We start from the raw sequence: 17,803 nt of genomic DNA, 5'->3' as shown, positions 1-17,803 counted from the left end.
ATTGTATAAAAACTCAAGATTGTGTCAACTGTCCTAGATCAGAACCAAATCAGTGGTATAGACATATATGCACCAATGATTAAACACTGACCATTTTTTATCCATGTAAACAAATGGAAAAAAGTACAAATGGTAAAGAATGTTATTCTTCTAGTTCTGTAATGGTAATTTTAATCATTGAGGGAAACCTCAGCTGTGTGTCATGTAGCATTAATGTTACATTAAATGGATGCTTCCAACTCAGTTGCAGTAATAAATAGATTACATAAAGTCCCAAGATCATCTGCTTACCTTCACATTTCTGAGTTGTTTCACTCTGCTTGTGACCAACAGGACATTTGCATTCATAGGAGCCAACAGTGTTGATACAGTTTCCACCTTGGCACATGCCTGGGATTGCCTGACATTCATCAACATCTGGAAGAGAAAAGCACTTCAGTTCTGTAGGCTGGGAATCAGTCAGACAGCACACATTAGTAACACATGCCTTCAGTGAACACCACAATAAGCACAATAGTTGCTGGATCTGAAGGAACAGAAAGAAGATGTCCTCTATGAAACTGTTAAGTTTGTTTTGTCAAAACTAGGTTTAATAGTAGGTTCTCATTGAGATAGCTTTCAGATAATTTAAGTCTATGATTATTGACATAGTTCAATTATTATATCGAATGATTTGTACCATACACACTCTGTCTTCATCTTACAAGAAAATGTAATTCTTTTGTGGAACTCATACACCCTCATAATAATTTCCATCAGCAATATAAATCTACCTCTAGCACTGCTGGTTTCCAATCTAATATTTGTAAGAACTTCTGTGTGTGCAAGGTTACTTTTATAGTACATAGGCAGTGGCTTTGCCTCTCAAAAGAAACCAGAAGTCAGTGTTCCCTCCAATGTCTATACGATCATCTCTGCTTTTGGTCTCCTATTTATTATTTCTCCCAGCCAGTTTTCACAGGCACACCAGTGATGCTCAACGCATCACTCTACATTCTAGGAAAAGCTTTCCAATTGCTTGAGCAACTGCAAGTCTGGGCGAGTGATGTTTTACCCAGCTCAGCATCAACAGAACTGAAGAATAATGTGGCTCTGGTTCAGCTCCATTAACCTGCCCATTGCCATCATGATTATTCTGACAGACACCACTTTCTGAATGCTCTACCTCATGTCCAGTCTATTATCAACATATATTTCTTTCACACTGGATACTGGATACAAATTTCCTTCTTCTATGCAGGCACAGTGACAGACCTGTGTAAACTTTCAGATATTACTGAACTACGAGAAAAAAAAAGTTCTGAAAAACAACATAGAACTGTAAAGTAGTCAACAGATGGAATGGGTTTTAGGCATGAGTCAATCAAGTTATACTGTAAAACTGATAATAAATATGTTTGGATCTCTGTAATGATAATGGTTCCACAATAGTACATGGTAAGGCTCTGGCAATTTTTGAATCAGAACTTTGAGCTGCGAACCATAAAGTTTATAAATCAGTTCATGGAAACAGGAAGCAGTTTTGAAAATGTATCCATTGTGTCTATCAGGAATAGAGTTTTAGGGTGGATTCAGAGGAAGAACCACAGAGCTCTGTCAACATGGACTTTCAGTGGTGTTACAGAAAGAAGCTGAAAGTGAAGTTCAAACTGCCACATAACAATATCAGATCTTTAAAGCAGCATGATCTTAATTGAAAATCAAAGAGTTCTGCCACAGCATTACCCATGAGAAGTCTAGAGCACAATGGTGATGTTTACCTGCTACAAAGGGCATTTTCCCATGTATGCCTTTAAGGTAATTCATCTGGGAAATGATGTCACTACGGAAGTTTGGGCAATTGAAGCAACATGTAATATTTGAAGTCAATGAGAAGGCAGTTGTGACTGCTTGCAAATTTCTAGCTCCAGGTTAAAATAATCCAGAAGGAAATTCCTGCCTATTCTGTCTTTTGTAAATTACATTGGAACAGCAACAGCAAAGTGTGAAACTTTGATACTTGAGATGTCTGAATATATAATGTTCACGAGCACTGACAAAAAAGGATATACAGCACCTTTAGCTTTAGAAACATTTTCATATGTGAGTTGCATTAAACTGTGTCACTGGATTACAAAAGAATTGTTGCACTTTTCTTCAATCTTCTAAAATATAATGCCTCCAAAATGTGATGCAAATACCATTATGTCAAAGAATAATTAAGCAAAATTAAACATGGAGCATTAACTGGTAACTTAAGCCTAAATAAAGGCAATTAGTTTAATATAAAGAGAAAGTTGTCTCTGGTGGACAAAAGTAATAGGTTAAAACAAAGGATGATAGACAAGCAGTGGCCACATTTAAGAAGACATTTCATAATTCCTAACAAAGACAGGGATGCATCTTCTGTGTCTAATTAAGGAAGTTAAGTTAAATTGAAAGTAAAGATATACCCCACATTAAAAAGTGAGACAGGGAAGCTGATTAGGAAAGTTTCAGAAATCAGTAAAAGATAACTAGTTAAAATAAGAAATTGAAACACAAGAGAAAGCAAGCAAGAGATAATAAAAAATTAAAATCTTCCACAGGTATATTAAAGGGAATAAAATAGCTAAAGTTAGCATTGATTCTTCAGAGGATGGAAGTGAGGAATGCATAGGGGGAAATATAAAATACCAGAGGCCTTTAAGAAGTAATTTCGGGAAGTAGTGGTAATGTGACGGGTATAGTAATCTAGAATCCCAGCTAATGTTCTCAGGAGATGAGTTTGAATTACACCACAACAGAAAGTGAAATTGGAATTCTGAAATAAAAAAAGATAGTCCCATGGTGACCACATAATCAGGAATTACCGATGCTTAGGAGTTGACCAACAGGTTTAAACAGTACATTTGGATCGGCTCAGGCTGGGAGGGCCGAAGGGCCGGTTCCTGGGCTGTAAGTTTTCTTTGTTCTCTGTTCTTTGCATAACCACTTTTGATTGTCATAAAACCCATTTGGATCACTAATGTGCTTTAGGGAATGGGATCTGCCATCCTTATTGGATCTGGCCTATATGGGATTATGGATCACTCTTAACTTCCCTCTGGGCAGTTAGCAATGGACAATAGATGACATTTGTCAAAGACATCCATATCCCTTTGACAATTTTTAAAAATTGCATCCATGTTCACATTTTTACTAAAACAAAAAGTATCCCAAGAATAGGTGAGGATCAAGAGACAAAAAGGAAGACTTGTGAGTCATGAGGTTTAAGAAACTGAAGACAGATGGACCCCCTGAGGAAGGTAAAGAAAACAGGAAAGAACTTAAACAAGGGGTTGGGAGGCTGAAAGGCACCATGAAATGACCTTGGCAAATAAGACCAAGGAAAATCCTGAGGTGTTTTATAAGTATATAAGGAGCAAGAAGGGCTTCCTGAAGAAGGGCTTATGCCCGAAACGTCGATTCTCCTGTTCCCTGGATGCTGCCTGACCTGCTGCGCTTTTCCAGCAACACATTTCCAGCTCTGATCTCCAGCATCTGCAGACCTCACTTTCTCCTATAAGGAGCAAGAGGATAGCTAGGGAAAGGATAGGTCTACTCAAGGTCAAAGGAGCAAATTTACGTGTGGAGCTGGAGGAAGTGAGTAAGGTCCTTAATGAATAATTTGCAGTAGTATTCACAAAAGAGAAAGACATGGTGCATGGTGAGTGTCAGGAGAAATACATTGAAAGTCTGTGGCTTGTTAATATAAAGAAGGTCATAGAGTCATAAAGATGTACAGTACAGAAACAGACCTTTCGGTCCAACTTGTCCACGCCAACCAGATATCCTAACCTAATTCAATCCCATTTGCCAGCACATGGCCCATATCCCTCTAAACCCTTCCTATTCATGTACCCATCCAGCTATCTTTTAAATGCTGTAACTGTACCAGTGTCGACCACTTCCTCTGGCAGCTCATTCCATACACTCACCACCCTCTGTGTGAAAAAGTTGCCCCTTAGCCCCCATTTATATCTTTCACTCTCACCCGAAACCTATGCCCTCTAGTTCTGGACTCCCCGACCCCAAGGAAAATACTTTGTCTATTTATTCTATCCATGCCCCTCATGATTTTAAAAACATATATAAGGTCACCCCTCAGCCTCCGATGCTCCAGGGAAAACAGCCCCAGCCTATTCAGCCTCTCCCTGTACCTCAAACTCTCTAACCCTGGACACATCCTTGTCAATCTCTTCCAAACCCTTTCAAGTTTCACAACATCCTTCTGATAGGAAGGGGACCAGAATTTCACGCAACATTCCAAAAGTGGCCTAACCAATGTCCTGTACAGCCACAACATGACCTCCCAACTCTTATACTCAATGCTCTGACCAATAAAGGAAAGCATACCAAACGCCTTCTTCACTATCCTATCTACCTGCAGTGTTGGGTGTTTTGAAACACACTAAGGTGGACTAATCTCCAGGACCTGATGGGATCTATCCCAGAATGCTGAGGGAGGTAAAGGAGGAAATTGCTGGATCTTGTATGAAATTTTTATATCACCGTTGGTCAAGGAGGAGATCCCAGAGGACTGGAGAATCGTCAATATTGTTCCCTTGTTGAAGAAGGACAACAGGGATAAGCCAGGAAATTACAGGCCGGTGACCCTTATATCAGTAGTAGGGAAATTATTGGAGAATATTCTTAGGGACAGAATTTACTCACATTTGGAAAAATATGAATTCATTAGTGGTAGGCAGTATGGCTTGGTTCAGGGAAGGTTGTGTCTAACTTTAATTGAGTTTTTTGAAAAAGTGACAAAGATGCTTGACAAGGGCAGGGCAATGGATGTTGTCTACACAGACTTTAGCAAGGCCTTTGACAAGGTTCCTAATGGCAGGCTGATACAAAAAGTGAAGGCACATGGGATTCCAAGGAGTTAGAAGATGGATACAGAACTGGCTTAGTTATAGAAGACAGAGAGTAGCAGTAAACTGGAGATCTGTGTTGCCTTTTCGAAGGTCTAATGCAGGAGGGAAGTACGCAGTAAATGGCAAAACCCTGAAATGCATTAATATACAGAGGGATCGAGGCATTCAGCTCCACAGTTCCCTGCAAATGGCAACATAAGTGGGCAGGGTGTTCCAGAGGCGTATGGCATGCTTGCCTTCATCAGCTGGAGCAGTGAGTATAAAAATTTGAAATTATATGCAGCTGCATAGAACGTAAGTAAGGCCACATTTGGAATACTACATACAGTTCTGCTTGCCACACTCTCAGAAGACTGTGGATGCTTTGGAGACGGTAATGAGAACGTTTCCCAGGATGTTGCCTGGTTGGAGGGTATTAGCTATGAAGAAGGATTGCACAAACTCAGTTTGTTTTCACATTTATATTGGAAGATGAGGGGAGACCTGATAGAGATTTACAAAATTATGAGAGGCCAATGGGGTAGTTGGAGTTTTTTTTCCCTAGGATAGAAATGAAATTAATAGGTTTCAGGCAAAAAGGGGTAAGTTTAAAGAAGAGGTGAGAGGCAGGTTTTTACCCGGAGGGTGGTAAGTGCCTGGAATGTGCTGCCAGAGGAGGTGGTGCAGGCGGATATAATAGCAATGTTTAAAAGGCATCTTGACAAATACATGAATAGGAAGGAAATAGATATGGACTATGTAGAGGCAAAAGGCTTTTGTTTAGAAAGGTGTCATATATCAGGACAGGCTTGGTGGGCTGAAGGGCCTTTCCTGTGCTATACTGTTCTTTGTTACTTGTATCTATATTTGGAATCCCTACAATGTGGAAACAGGCCCTTTGGCCCAACAAGTCCACACCGACCCTCCGAAGAGTATTCCCCTACCCTATATTTACACCAGACCATCTCACCTAACCTACATATCCCTGAACACCACGGGCAATTTAGCATGGCCAATTCACCTAGCCTGCATATCCTTGGACTGTGGGAAGAAACTGGAGTACCTGGAGGAAACCCACGCAGACATGGGGAGAATGTGCAAACTCCACACGGACAGTTGCCCGAGGCCGAAATCAAACCCGGGTCCCTGGTGCTGTGAGGCAGCAGTGCTAACCACTGAGCCACCGTGCTGCCCCCTGCATGCTGCACCCCTGATGCCAGGGAAAGCCCACCAGCAAGTGGGTGTAAAATTCTTTGGGGGAATGCAATGAGACAAACCTTGGGATATACATTGGTACAAATGGTGTAGAAAGACCATTTGTCATTGAGGTCATAAGGTAAGGTTTCCAATAGATACAGAGGGATTTATAAGTAGGACCTTAAGTGTCATTAACATTTTTAAAAAAATCTCTTCGTGAAGTTCCACAGTATAAAGTGCGTATTATACAAGCAAAGGCATTAGGCCAGGGTTAACTCTTTATGAAAATATAATTTAGGAAGAAATTTCAAAATAAAATCTTTTGCCAGATTGGTTAGTTTTCTCAGAATTTTGAGTGTGAAGATAAAACTAACACAAATTTAAGATACTCTTGTCTTTTGTGGAATTAGAAAGACATTTGCATCTGATCACCAAACTGTAGAAATAAGCAATCTGAGATCAGTTGATTCAATTGACCAAAAGGATTTTCTGAAGGAAAGTGTTTGGAATAGGTGGGCAACACTCCACATCTTGTTAGAAAGCTACTCTGTCTCAGAAAAGTGAATCATCCATCATCAATTATCAAACGCTGTGGCTTGTTGTCATTTCTAGTCATGCAAATAATTGAGGAGTAAAAGCAAAATACTGCAGATGCTGGAATTCTGAAATAAAAGCAGAAATTGCTGGAGAAATTCAGCTGGTCTGGCAGCATCTCATGAGAGAGAAACAGAGTTACCTTTTTGAGTCTTAAATGACTCTTCTGCAGAACCTTCCTGTTTTTATTTAAATGACTTGAGACATTATTCAGCTTATTTGTCGTTCAGAATAACAGCTGTTCACCAACTCTTTGGTAAATCATTAGTCACAAAGGTATTAAAGTTGGAAAAGCACAGCAGGTCAGGCACCATCCGAGGAGCAGGAAGTCCTGATGAAGGGCTTTTGCCCGAAACGTCAATTCTCCTGCTCCTCGGATGTTACCTGACGTGTTGTGCTTTTTCAGCACTACACTCTCGACTCTAATCTCCAACATCTGCAGTCCTTACTTTCACCTACAATGGTATTATGGTTAATCAATACTAATATTCCCAGATCTGGAATTCTGAAGAATGACATATCAGTGCTGAATGCCAGAGCTCTAAAATGTTCTATGTTCTGTATCAGAATGAGACACTACATTTCCATTATCTTTCTGCTGAAACTGCTGTGTTGGAGCTTTCCAAATGAAAGCTTATTTCTCTTACAGAGGCAGGATATTGTGAGGGAGATCCGTTACAGCTGGCTATGGAGTAGAATTACCAGAGTAGGTTATCTATATAAAATGTTAGCTGGGAATGATATCATGGGCAAGTAGACTATGATGAAGTAAAACATATGATTGCTTCCTGACAGAAATGAATTTCAAATTAAATCACTTCAAGCTCCTAATTAAATTCAAACTAATTCAACATTTGTAATTTGTTTATAATGGAATGGGTGTTCTCTTCTGCTGTAGCCTTTACTCCCAGATGAAGCATGTACAGGGCTTCTGCTCCCAGGCATCTTTTGTTGCACTTGAATTTCTAATCAAATCTTAACATTACAAAGCAGCCTTTCAATGGATGAGAATAGAAATTTCTGCAAATACTCTGTGTGTTCATCAACATTTGAAGAGAAAAATAGAGAGGTTAACACTTTGGCTGATGACGTTTTGTCAGAATATTTCTAACAAAGGTTTCTTCTCTGAACTTGTGTAATGAGACATATTCCATGCTCTGCCATTCTAATACAGTCCAATTCAGGGTCATATTCATCTTTAACATTGAGCCATAAAGGAGACAAATATGTCACTTGTCAAAATATTAAGTGGTGATATCCTAGATGGTTGAAAATCTAGAATAATCCAAGGTAATTCATTGCATTACAATAAACAGGATAAATACAACTACACTGCTTTAGTTTTTTAATGATAAAAGAAATGTGGATGTGATATATAAATACCTAAAATAACTATATATTTGATTGTTGTGTAAAACTTACCTTGGCAAGCACCAGAGCGGATATTCGGAATGAAACCACGGCGACAGGGGTGAGGTTGAGCTGGGCAGATTTCACAGGGATGACCCCACGCTCGGCCAACTGTAGCACAGCAAAGTGCTTTGGTGCAAACAATGCCACTGATCTGACCCTGGCACATCTCATTATTCACTTGGGTGAAGCAAGGGCCAGTTCGGTAATCTGCCATTGAGAAAAACAGGAAGTCATGTCATTAGGTCATAAACACACACTCAATCCATTTGATCACAGTCCTGACTTTCTTGTTTAGGATAAAAACATAATCACAAGAGCCATTCAATGCATCTGTTATCATCAGTTTTCCCAATCAGCAGATTACTCAGTGTCACTCTCCCATCCTCCTCTCATAACCCGACATATGCTTCGCTCTCACATATCAGCCTTTTACTATTTCTAAAAACAGCTTGGGGATTCCCTTCCCTGTTAGCTGCTCATCTCTTTTCATTCTCCCTCTGTTTCTTTTATTTGCTTTTTCACCTTCCCTCTGAACCCTCAGCTAGGTTCTCAGTTGTATTTTCTACCTACCATCTCTCATAAGCACCCTTTTTCTTTTATATTTCAATTTCTATCTCTTCTGTCATCTCGGGAGCTCTACTTTGTTTAGCCTAACCTTCCTTTTGAGGCAATATGCATTGGCTATGTGCAAAGCTTCTCTTCTTCAAAGATAGCATCTTGTTCAGCTCTTGTATCTCCTGCCAACCTTTGACTCCAAGTTATTCAGCATAGACCCATTCACTGGGCACTGACAGTGGATTTCCTCTAGTTATTCTCTATCTGACTGTCCTTCTCTATAGTCTCCCTAAAGCATATTGTACAACGATCACTGAAAAATAAATATTCTACCATTGATCTTTGATCCTTTTGACCCATCTCATTGTGAAGAAGAAGGTCTAACAATGCCTCCTTTTCAATTGGAATGGAACCATACACCTGTAACTCAGGAAGTGAATTGATCAAGATTTCCAGCCTGTAACCCAGTCATATAGCTCCCAGACTAATATGCCTGTTGCAAATCAGTATCTAGTCAATGGTAAATCCCAGGATACAGGTGGTGGGGCTTTCAGTGTTGATGGTGGCATTGAATATCAAGGGACGAAGGTTTGATTCTCCCTTGTTGGAGATTCTCATTCTCTGGCACTTACATTGTGAATCTCACTTGCTACTTATCAGCCCAAGCTTCCCTATGGTCCAGGTCTTAGTCGATTTGGGTGCAGTCTGCTTCAGTACCTGAGGAAGTGGGAATGGTGCTGAACAGTTTGCAGTCATTAACAAAAATTCCCACTTTGACCTGTATACTTGTATCAAAAGTTCCTTATTTTGATTCACTATTTCTTTTCAAATGAAGGTCAACATTCCATTTGCTATCCCATTACCCACTGAATTTGCACGCAAGTTTTCTGTGATTCATGCACAAAATTCCCTTGCAGCTTTCTGGTGTCTTTCTCAAAATTAACCATATACAGCTTCTCTACTCTTCCTCATATTTTGCCATACAATATTCCATCTTTAAAGTTTTTGCTCATTAACTTAACCAATCCAATATCCCTCTCTATACTCTTATCATCTTCACCACTTGCCTTCCCACCTATTTATGTGTCTCACTTTGGAGTTTTCTTGCCCTTTGTTGTTTCTAACTCATATGGATTCTTCATCTTTCACTCCGGGAATCTTTTTAGCTAGTGCACTATTCCATCCTATATTAACAATCCTATCCCAATATCCTTTACTTCCTTTCCATCCCTTTGAAAAGTCACCTGCTGCACCTAACCCTGAGTATTTAGCTGCCAGTTTTGACAACTGGTAACCAAGTCTCCGTATTAGCTGTATGATCATATCTGCTAACCAGAATTATGCTCTTGTATCTTATTCTGAATACTATATACATTTAGAGCCATGATTTTTTTTTATCTTTTGTCATTTTCCCCCTTTGTCTGTAGTCATTTTTGTTTTATGTTTGTATACTCTGTCCCTTCCTGTCCCACTTTGGATATTATTATCTAAATAGCTGCCCTGCAATACTGCTGTTACTTTTCCTTTTTAAGACTATGTGTTCCCTCTCCTGAATCCTTCACCCTCTAATTAGATTAACATTCTAACTACAGCTCTACTTTATTTGATTTTCTGGTTGCAGCCTGGCTCAGGTAAAGCCCATCCAACTGGAACAGCTTCCTCTACCTCAGTACTAGTGTTTCAACTGAAAGCCAGTCCACTGATACCTATTTTTCTGCCACACATTTCACACCTTGACTATACTAACCCAAACCAGTTTGCCATTGCTCAGTTGGTAATACAGGGATTATTACCTTGAGTTCCTGCATTTTTAATTTAATTCAAAATATTTCAGCAGATCTTCCTTCAGCAGATCTTCCTTTCTAGTCCTATCAGTGTCACTAGTACCAATCTGGATGACAACAACAAGATCTCTCCCTTCCCACTCCCAAGTTCCTCTTCAACCCTGAGGAGATGTCCTTAGCCCTAACACTCATAGCTACCAAGAACATAACCCATCCCCAAAGTTATACTGTCTCCTACAACAACTACATTCCTTTTGCTTCCTGCTAACTAAATGGCAACCTGTGCATTGACACTGTGCTGTGCCTGCCTCACCTGCAGTCACACACTCCTGTCCCTGATAACAGACCCAATCCAAACTCATTGATTGCAGTGGTGTGGCCATCTCCTGCAGCCAAATATCCAGGTAACTTTTCATTCCTCCCTAACGTGGCAGAATCACTCCAGCTCAGACTCGAGCTCCTCAACTTGGATGCAAAGTTGCTTGAACTGCAAACACACACTTGCAGCATCTGGAGGACATCTGGGTGCATGAGTGGGCGGGGGAGGGTGTATCGGAGGGATGTGGGCCGGGTGCTGGCAAATGGGACTGGATTAATTTCGGATATCTGGTCAGCATGGACTAGTTGGATGAAGGGTCTGTTTGTGTGCTGTACTTCAGTATGACTCTATCTTTAGCGGGGCTGCAGGCAGTTACAGAAATAGGGGCAGGGGAAAACCTGGAAGGAGTTAGAAATAACAAGATCAACACCAAATATTGGAGTGGAATCCAAGTAGATGAGTGAGCTCAGGTGTGTTGGGTAAAAAGGAGGGTGCGAGTCAGGGCTAGAGCAGCAGGATTTATTCTTTTGACCAAGGTTGCAAGACAGTGCAAGGTGTGAGGCTGGTCCAGAGAGCATCGTATGGAGTGCAGGCACTGAGGTGGGCAAAGGTACCTCTCCATAAATGAACTAGGAACTCAAGAGAAACTGAGGAGAAAAATATACCAACTAGTGTTCATGATCAGTGGGGTCCTTAAATAACACAAAGATTTTCAGTCCTGAGACCTAGTAACTATAAAGACGGTCACTGTTAAACATTTAATAACAGAGAAAGAATCAAAGCCCTCATAAACTGTTTACTTTTAATTAAATCTGACCCTCAGCACCCGCTGCCAAACACAGAAGTTTGCTTATTATTTCAGTCTGGTTAAAATCTGAGCGTTTGAGGTTAGAATGGTAAATAAGGTCCAGTTAAACTGGTGACATCACAACAGGAGCCAACCTCTATCAATCTCCATCCAGCCTTTGTCCAGATTCTTTGTCCATTTCAAGTGTTAGGAATTGTAACAAGTGAATGCAAGCAATCACCATGTGTAACAATTCCATCCTGTGTTCAACTGCAGAACTGCTCCAGCCTCCATTTGGAAAGCCCTTTGTGACCTGGGCTTGTCCATTTATTCATGTTGGAATCAACTCTGCTGAGCGCTGACCCTGGCACAGAAGAGGTGGGAAAGACAGGGTTCTGATGACAAGAGAAGCCACAGAAAGGGGGAGGTGGCAGAGGATTTCAAGAGAGAATTGTGTTTACATCGCATGTTTCATGGCCTTGGGAAGCCCCAAAGCATGTTATAGCCCATTGAGGCACTTTTTGACAGATAGTTACAGTTATAACGTGGGAGCAGTGAAATAATGATGAGATAATGTTTTCGGTGTTGGCCAAGATATAAATGTCAGTCACCGTATCATGAGGAGGTTTTGCCACTTTTCTTCAAAACTGCACCAAACGGTATCTTTCACATTGGCGTGAGATGGTAGTATCGTCAACAATGCAGTGCTCCCTCAGTCCTGCTTTGCAGGGTCAGTGTAGATGATGTAGGCTGGCACAGTGGCTCAGGGTTAGCACTGCTGCCTCACAGCATAAGGGACCTGGGTTTGATACCTTCTCGGGTGACTGCGTCTGTGTGGAATTTGCACATTCTTCCCATGTCTGCGTGCTTTTCCTCCTGGTGCTCTGGTTTCCTCTCACAGTCTAAAGATGTGTAGGGCGTTGTGAAACTTGAAAGGGTTCAGAGAAGATTTACTAGGATGTTGCCAGGGTTGGAGGATCTGAGCTATAGGGAGAGGCTGAATAGGCTGGGGCTGTTTTCCCTGGAGTTTCAAAGGCTGAGGGGTGACCTTACAGAGGTTTATAAAATCATAAGGCACATGGATTGGGTAAATAGACAAGGTCTTTTCTCTGGGGTAGGGGGATCCAGAACTAGAGGGCATAGGTTTAGGATGAGAAGGGAAAGATATGAAAGGGACCTAAGGGGCAACTTTTTCACACAGAGAGTGGTACATGTATGGAATGAGCTGCCAGAGGAAGTGGTGGAGGCTGGTATAATTGCAACATTTAAAAGGCATCTAGATGGGTATATATTTAGGAAGGTTTTAGAGGGCTATGGGCCAATTGCTGGCAAATGGAACTAGGTTAGGTTGGACTATCTGGTCGACATGGACGAGTTGGACTGAAGGGTCTGTTTCCATGCTGTACATCTCAATGACTCTCTGACTTGGCAATGTGTTCACTCTGGGTCAACTTGGTCCAACACTGCCATGTGTCCTTTAACCAACACTTCCCCCAATCCTTCCATTCCTATCTTTCTTTAATGAACACCATGAATGCCAGCATATTTAACATCCAGTTATGCCCTTCTTTGACCAAGGTCTCTTATTCTATTTCCACCTGTAACTCACCTGTCTTATTTATCACACTCTACAGTCATACATTCACAGTAACCTTGACTGAAACTTCAGTGCTTTCTTCCTAACTTTGGCCCCACCTTACAATTCCTTCTTCAAGTGCTATCTGCCTGTGTTCACCTTTGCGTTAGCTTTTAAACAAATACCTGTTGTGCATAACAACCACATTTCCTGGAAAATTGTCTCTTTATTTTGTGAACAGACCACATTGATGTCAATCATTGCAGCAAAAGTTTGAACTATGATGCTCAAATCCAATGAATTGAATACTATGATCCTTGGTGATAAAATGTGAAATGCCACTTGCTGGATTTTCCAGAAGACAATAGTGTCTGGATCAGACACATCAGCATCGGGATTAGGAAAGGTTTATGAGCCGTGAATAGAGTTGAACTTAAATAGGAGAAGGTTCCCTCATATAGAATTTGCAAGGTGTTTATCACTGTTGTCACTCTCCTCCTGTATTACAGACTCCATGAGCTATAGAGTGCAGTCTTTTTGCTGCATTTAAATTTGATCAACATTTTTAAAGAGTCAATTTTCACTTGACTGAAGCTGTTCATATCGCTTAATTAAGATTATTGGAAAATTGTCAGAGTCATACAGATGTACAGCACAGAAACAGACCCTTTGATACATGCCAATGAAATATCTTATATAAGTCTAGTCCCACTTGCCAGCACCTGGCCCATATCCCTCTAAAGTCTTCCTATTCATTTACCCATCCAGATGCCTTTTAAATGTTGTAATTTTACCAGCATCCACCACATCCTCTGGCAGCTCATTCCATACATGCACCACCCTCTGCATGAAAAAGTTACCCCTTAACTCCCTTTTAAATCTTTCCCTTGTCACACTAAATTTATGCCCTTTAGTTCTGGTGTCCCCCAACCCAAGGAAAAGACCTTGTCTATTTACACTATCCATGCCTCTATAAGGTCACCCCTCAGCCTCCAACGCTCCAGGGAAAACAACCCCAGCCTGTTCAGCCTCTCCCTTTAGCTGAAATCCTCCAACTCTGGCAATATCCTTGCAAATCGTTTCTGAACCCTTTCAAGTTTCACAACATACTTCCAAAGGAGGGAGATCAGAACTGCACACAATATTCCAAAAGTGGCCTAACCAATGTCTTGTACAACTGTAACATTACCTCCCAATTCCTGTACTCAATACCTTAAAGGAAAGCATACCAAATACCTTCTTCACAACCCTATCTACTTGAGACTCCACTTTCAAGGAGCTATGAACCTACACTCCAAAATCTCTTTTTCAGCAACACTCTCCAGGACCTTACCATTAAGTGCATAAGTCATTCTCTGATTTGTTTTTACAAAATGCAGTACATAGAACATAGAACATAGAAGAATACAGCGCAGTACAGGCCCTTTGGCCCTCGATGTTGCGCCGATCCAAGCCCACCTAACCTATACTAACCCACTATCCTCCATATACCTATCCAATGCCCGCTTAAATGCCCATAAAGAGGGAGAGTCCACCACTGCTACTGGCAGGGCATTCCATGAACTTACGACTCACTGAGTGAAGAACCTACCCCTAACTTCAGTCCTATATCTACCCCCCCTTAACTTAAAGCTATGCCCCCTTGTAATACCCGACTCCATACGCGGGAAAAGGTTCACACTGTCAACCCTATCTAACCCCCTAATCATCTTGTACACCTCAATCAAGTCACCCCTAAACCTTCTTTTCTCTAATGAAAACAGCCCCAAGTGTCTCAGTCTTTCCTCATACGATCTTCCTTCCATACCAGGCAACATCCTGGTAAACCTCCTCTGCACCCGTTCCAGTGCCTCCACATCCTTCCTATAGTATGGCGACCAAAACTGCACACAATATTCCAGATGCGGCCGCACCAGAGTCTTATACAACTGCATCATGACCTCAGGACTCCGGAACTCAATTCCTCTACCAATAAAAGCCAGTACGCCATATGCCTTCCTCACCGCACTATTTACCTGGGTGGCAACTTTCAGAGATCTGTATACATGGACACCAAGATCCCTCTGCTCATCCACACTACCAGTACCTCACATCTATCTAAATTAAATTCCATCTGCTCCTCCTTGGCCCGATGGCCCATCTGACAAGATCCTGTTGTACTCTGAAGTAACCCTCTTCGCCGTCCACAAATTGAGTTTTAAATACCACTCACTCACTCACACACACACAGACATACAGAGACACAGATGCACACACAGTGACACACACACACTGACACACATACATAGCCACACACGCAGTGACACACACATTCAGCGACACACAAACACAGCCACACACACCACCATCCCACACACACATACAGACACCTACCACCATCACACACACTCACACACATACATAGAGACACAGATACACACACACCGACACACTGAGACACACACAGACACATACACGCACATAAACACAGTCACACACACCACCATCTCACACAGACACAGACACATACTGCCATCCCACACGCACACACACATACCACCATCCTACACATAGACAGACAGACACACACAGACATATATCACCATCCCACGCACACACAGACACACACAGACACACTCACTCATGCTTGCACACCGCAGGCTATTATATTTGAAGCTGAACAAAGAGGGACAGTACAAAAAGCATGTCTAAACTTCACTTTTTTACTGTGTCTTTATGAAAAAGTTAACTAAGTCATTTGGATAAACCATCTTTGCATATGTTTTTTTTTTTAGCTAATTCCCACTGAAGTCTTATGCAGATGTCCTGTAACTCCAAGGAAATGGTCTACTGTTTTTCCAAGTGAAATCAATGATATTGTTGTTATTATTTGGGCAAGAAAGTGAATCCCATCAAAGACAAAGAAACACAGCTGTGCAGAAGGTAGAAAGCTGTCCACATTACCGTCGGAAGGACTGTCATTATTAACTTCATAAAATATACCATCAGATCTGCAACCAATCGAAAACAACCTTGGTTATAACAAAAGGTACCAGATGAGGGGACATTTCAGTGTGTCTGGACCCAGAAACATTATTTGCTGCAGTAATATCAGCAAATCAGTTGGGTCAGATTGCACATCTATAAGGGCCCTGCAGTATTTTCCAATTCCCAGTTATGAAGCAAAATCAGGCAGGTTCTTCTACAGGCATGCCCTGCAATCTGTCCAGGTCCTTCTACAGGCATGCCCTGCAATCTGTCAACATCTCCAAACAGTGCACTCAATCCAGAGACAAATGTAGGAAAGTCTCCACTGTTTACTCATCACAATTCTGTTTTATTAACATACCAACTGTTGGAAAGCAAGACCAAACACAAAGATGTTTATTGTTAATGAATAATGGAAGTTAGCATGATCATGAACTCAGTGTCACTTCTTGTGTTTATACAACCACCAGCCCCTAAATATGTACTTAAGTTCTAACAGCTTCTTTTGTTTTATTTTCAAGAAAATGGCTGTCCAGAGTATTAAATAGTTCTCGCTTTATGTTTACATCACCTTTTCAAACAATTGCAAATAGACAAAAACATACCTTAGCAAATCATTTCAAATATACCAAGAGTTAAAATTTAACTTCAGTACAAAATGGGTAGTAGTGTAGTCACTTGTTATATATTGCCCATCGGATTTGCCTCAATTTCAAAGGAAGCCAAATTCATGACAGGGCCATGTAGCAGAAAACAGGATTAGCAGGGACATTATTTCCAATAGGAGTCAGTGTTATATTGTTGCACAGATTCCAGACCAGAGAGTCAATCTTTGAGACAGTCCGATGATATCTCTGAACATAACATTACCGTATAAAAGGTACCCATTTCACCTTTAAGGGCTAGTACTGCTATTATTGTTGTTTCACTGCCTATTGCTGTATATTTGCTCCAAGTCATCGGTAAACACAGACTATACATCTGTCTCGGATCTTTTCATGAGGTAAATAATTGGTGTTGTTAACAATCTGCAAGACATCTATCTCAACAAGATCTCAAGTCTTCAATTGAGGGGGAGCACTTTTGTCAGTACAATGTCTCCCTTTCAAAAGAAGAGAGGTGACTGTCTGTTCACTTCAGTTTTCCTACAGGCCCAGGTCAGCTCCAACATGGCAAAATAATCTCAAGTCATAGTCCAGGCAAAAGGGCCAGAAAAATGTTTGATATATTATTCAATCGCTGCCTGTGTCCAGATCTCAGTTAATCCTTCATAGAGAACATAGAACATAGAACAATACAGAACAGGCCCTTCAGCCCACGATGTTGTGCCGAACATTTGCCCTAGCTTAAGCACCCATCCATGTACCTATCCAATTGCCGCTTAAAGGTCGCCAATGATTCTGACTCTGCCACTCCCACAGGCAGCGCATTCCATTCCCCCACCACTCTCTGGGTAAAGAACCTACCCCTGACATCCCCCCTATACCTTCCACCCTTCACCTTAAATTTATGTTCATCAACCACCTGATTAGAAGCTAGTGCTTCCAATTAAACCTGTTGGACTATAACCTGGTGTTGTGTGATTTTTAACATTGTACACCCCAGTCCAACACCGGCATCTCCAAATCAGTTAATTCTGCCTTTTCATTTTGAAAATGGCATGAAAACAGTAAAATAAAAGATGCACATGATGTATCTCTGATCTCTCTTTTGGCACAAATGTTATAAAGAGTCACCTCTTCGTTTTTTTTA

General features: G+C 41.1%; 1 protein-coding gene across 1 annotated transcript in view; it reads right to left on the bottom strand.

Moving 5' to 3' along the window:
• The window catches only part of LOC122558088 (fibrillin-2-like), a 339,601-nt gene that overhangs the window by 245,383 nt on the left and 76,415 nt on the right, over positions 1-17,803 (bottom strand). Inside the window, exons 6-7 of the mRNA XM_087994253.1 lie at positions 8,073-8,270; positions 292-417 (exon numbers count right to left, since the gene is read on the bottom strand). Of these exons, the coding sequence (XP_087850379.1) occupies positions 292-417; positions 8,073-8,270 (324 nt within the window). The remainder of the gene's footprint in view (positions 1-291; positions 418-8,072; positions 8,271-17,803) is intronic.

This window comes from Chiloscyllium plagiosum, unplaced genomic scaffold (genome assembly GCF_037043375.1).
Source record: "Chiloscyllium plagiosum isolate Xiang-an unplaced genomic scaffold, Cpla_swu_hap1 HiC_scaffold_2, whole genome shotgun sequence".
Lineage (NCBI taxonomy): Eukaryota > Metazoa > Chordata > Chondrichthyes > Orectolobiformes > Hemiscylliidae > Chiloscyllium > Chiloscyllium plagiosum.
This window is presented reverse-complemented; position numbering and strand designations above follow the sequence as displayed.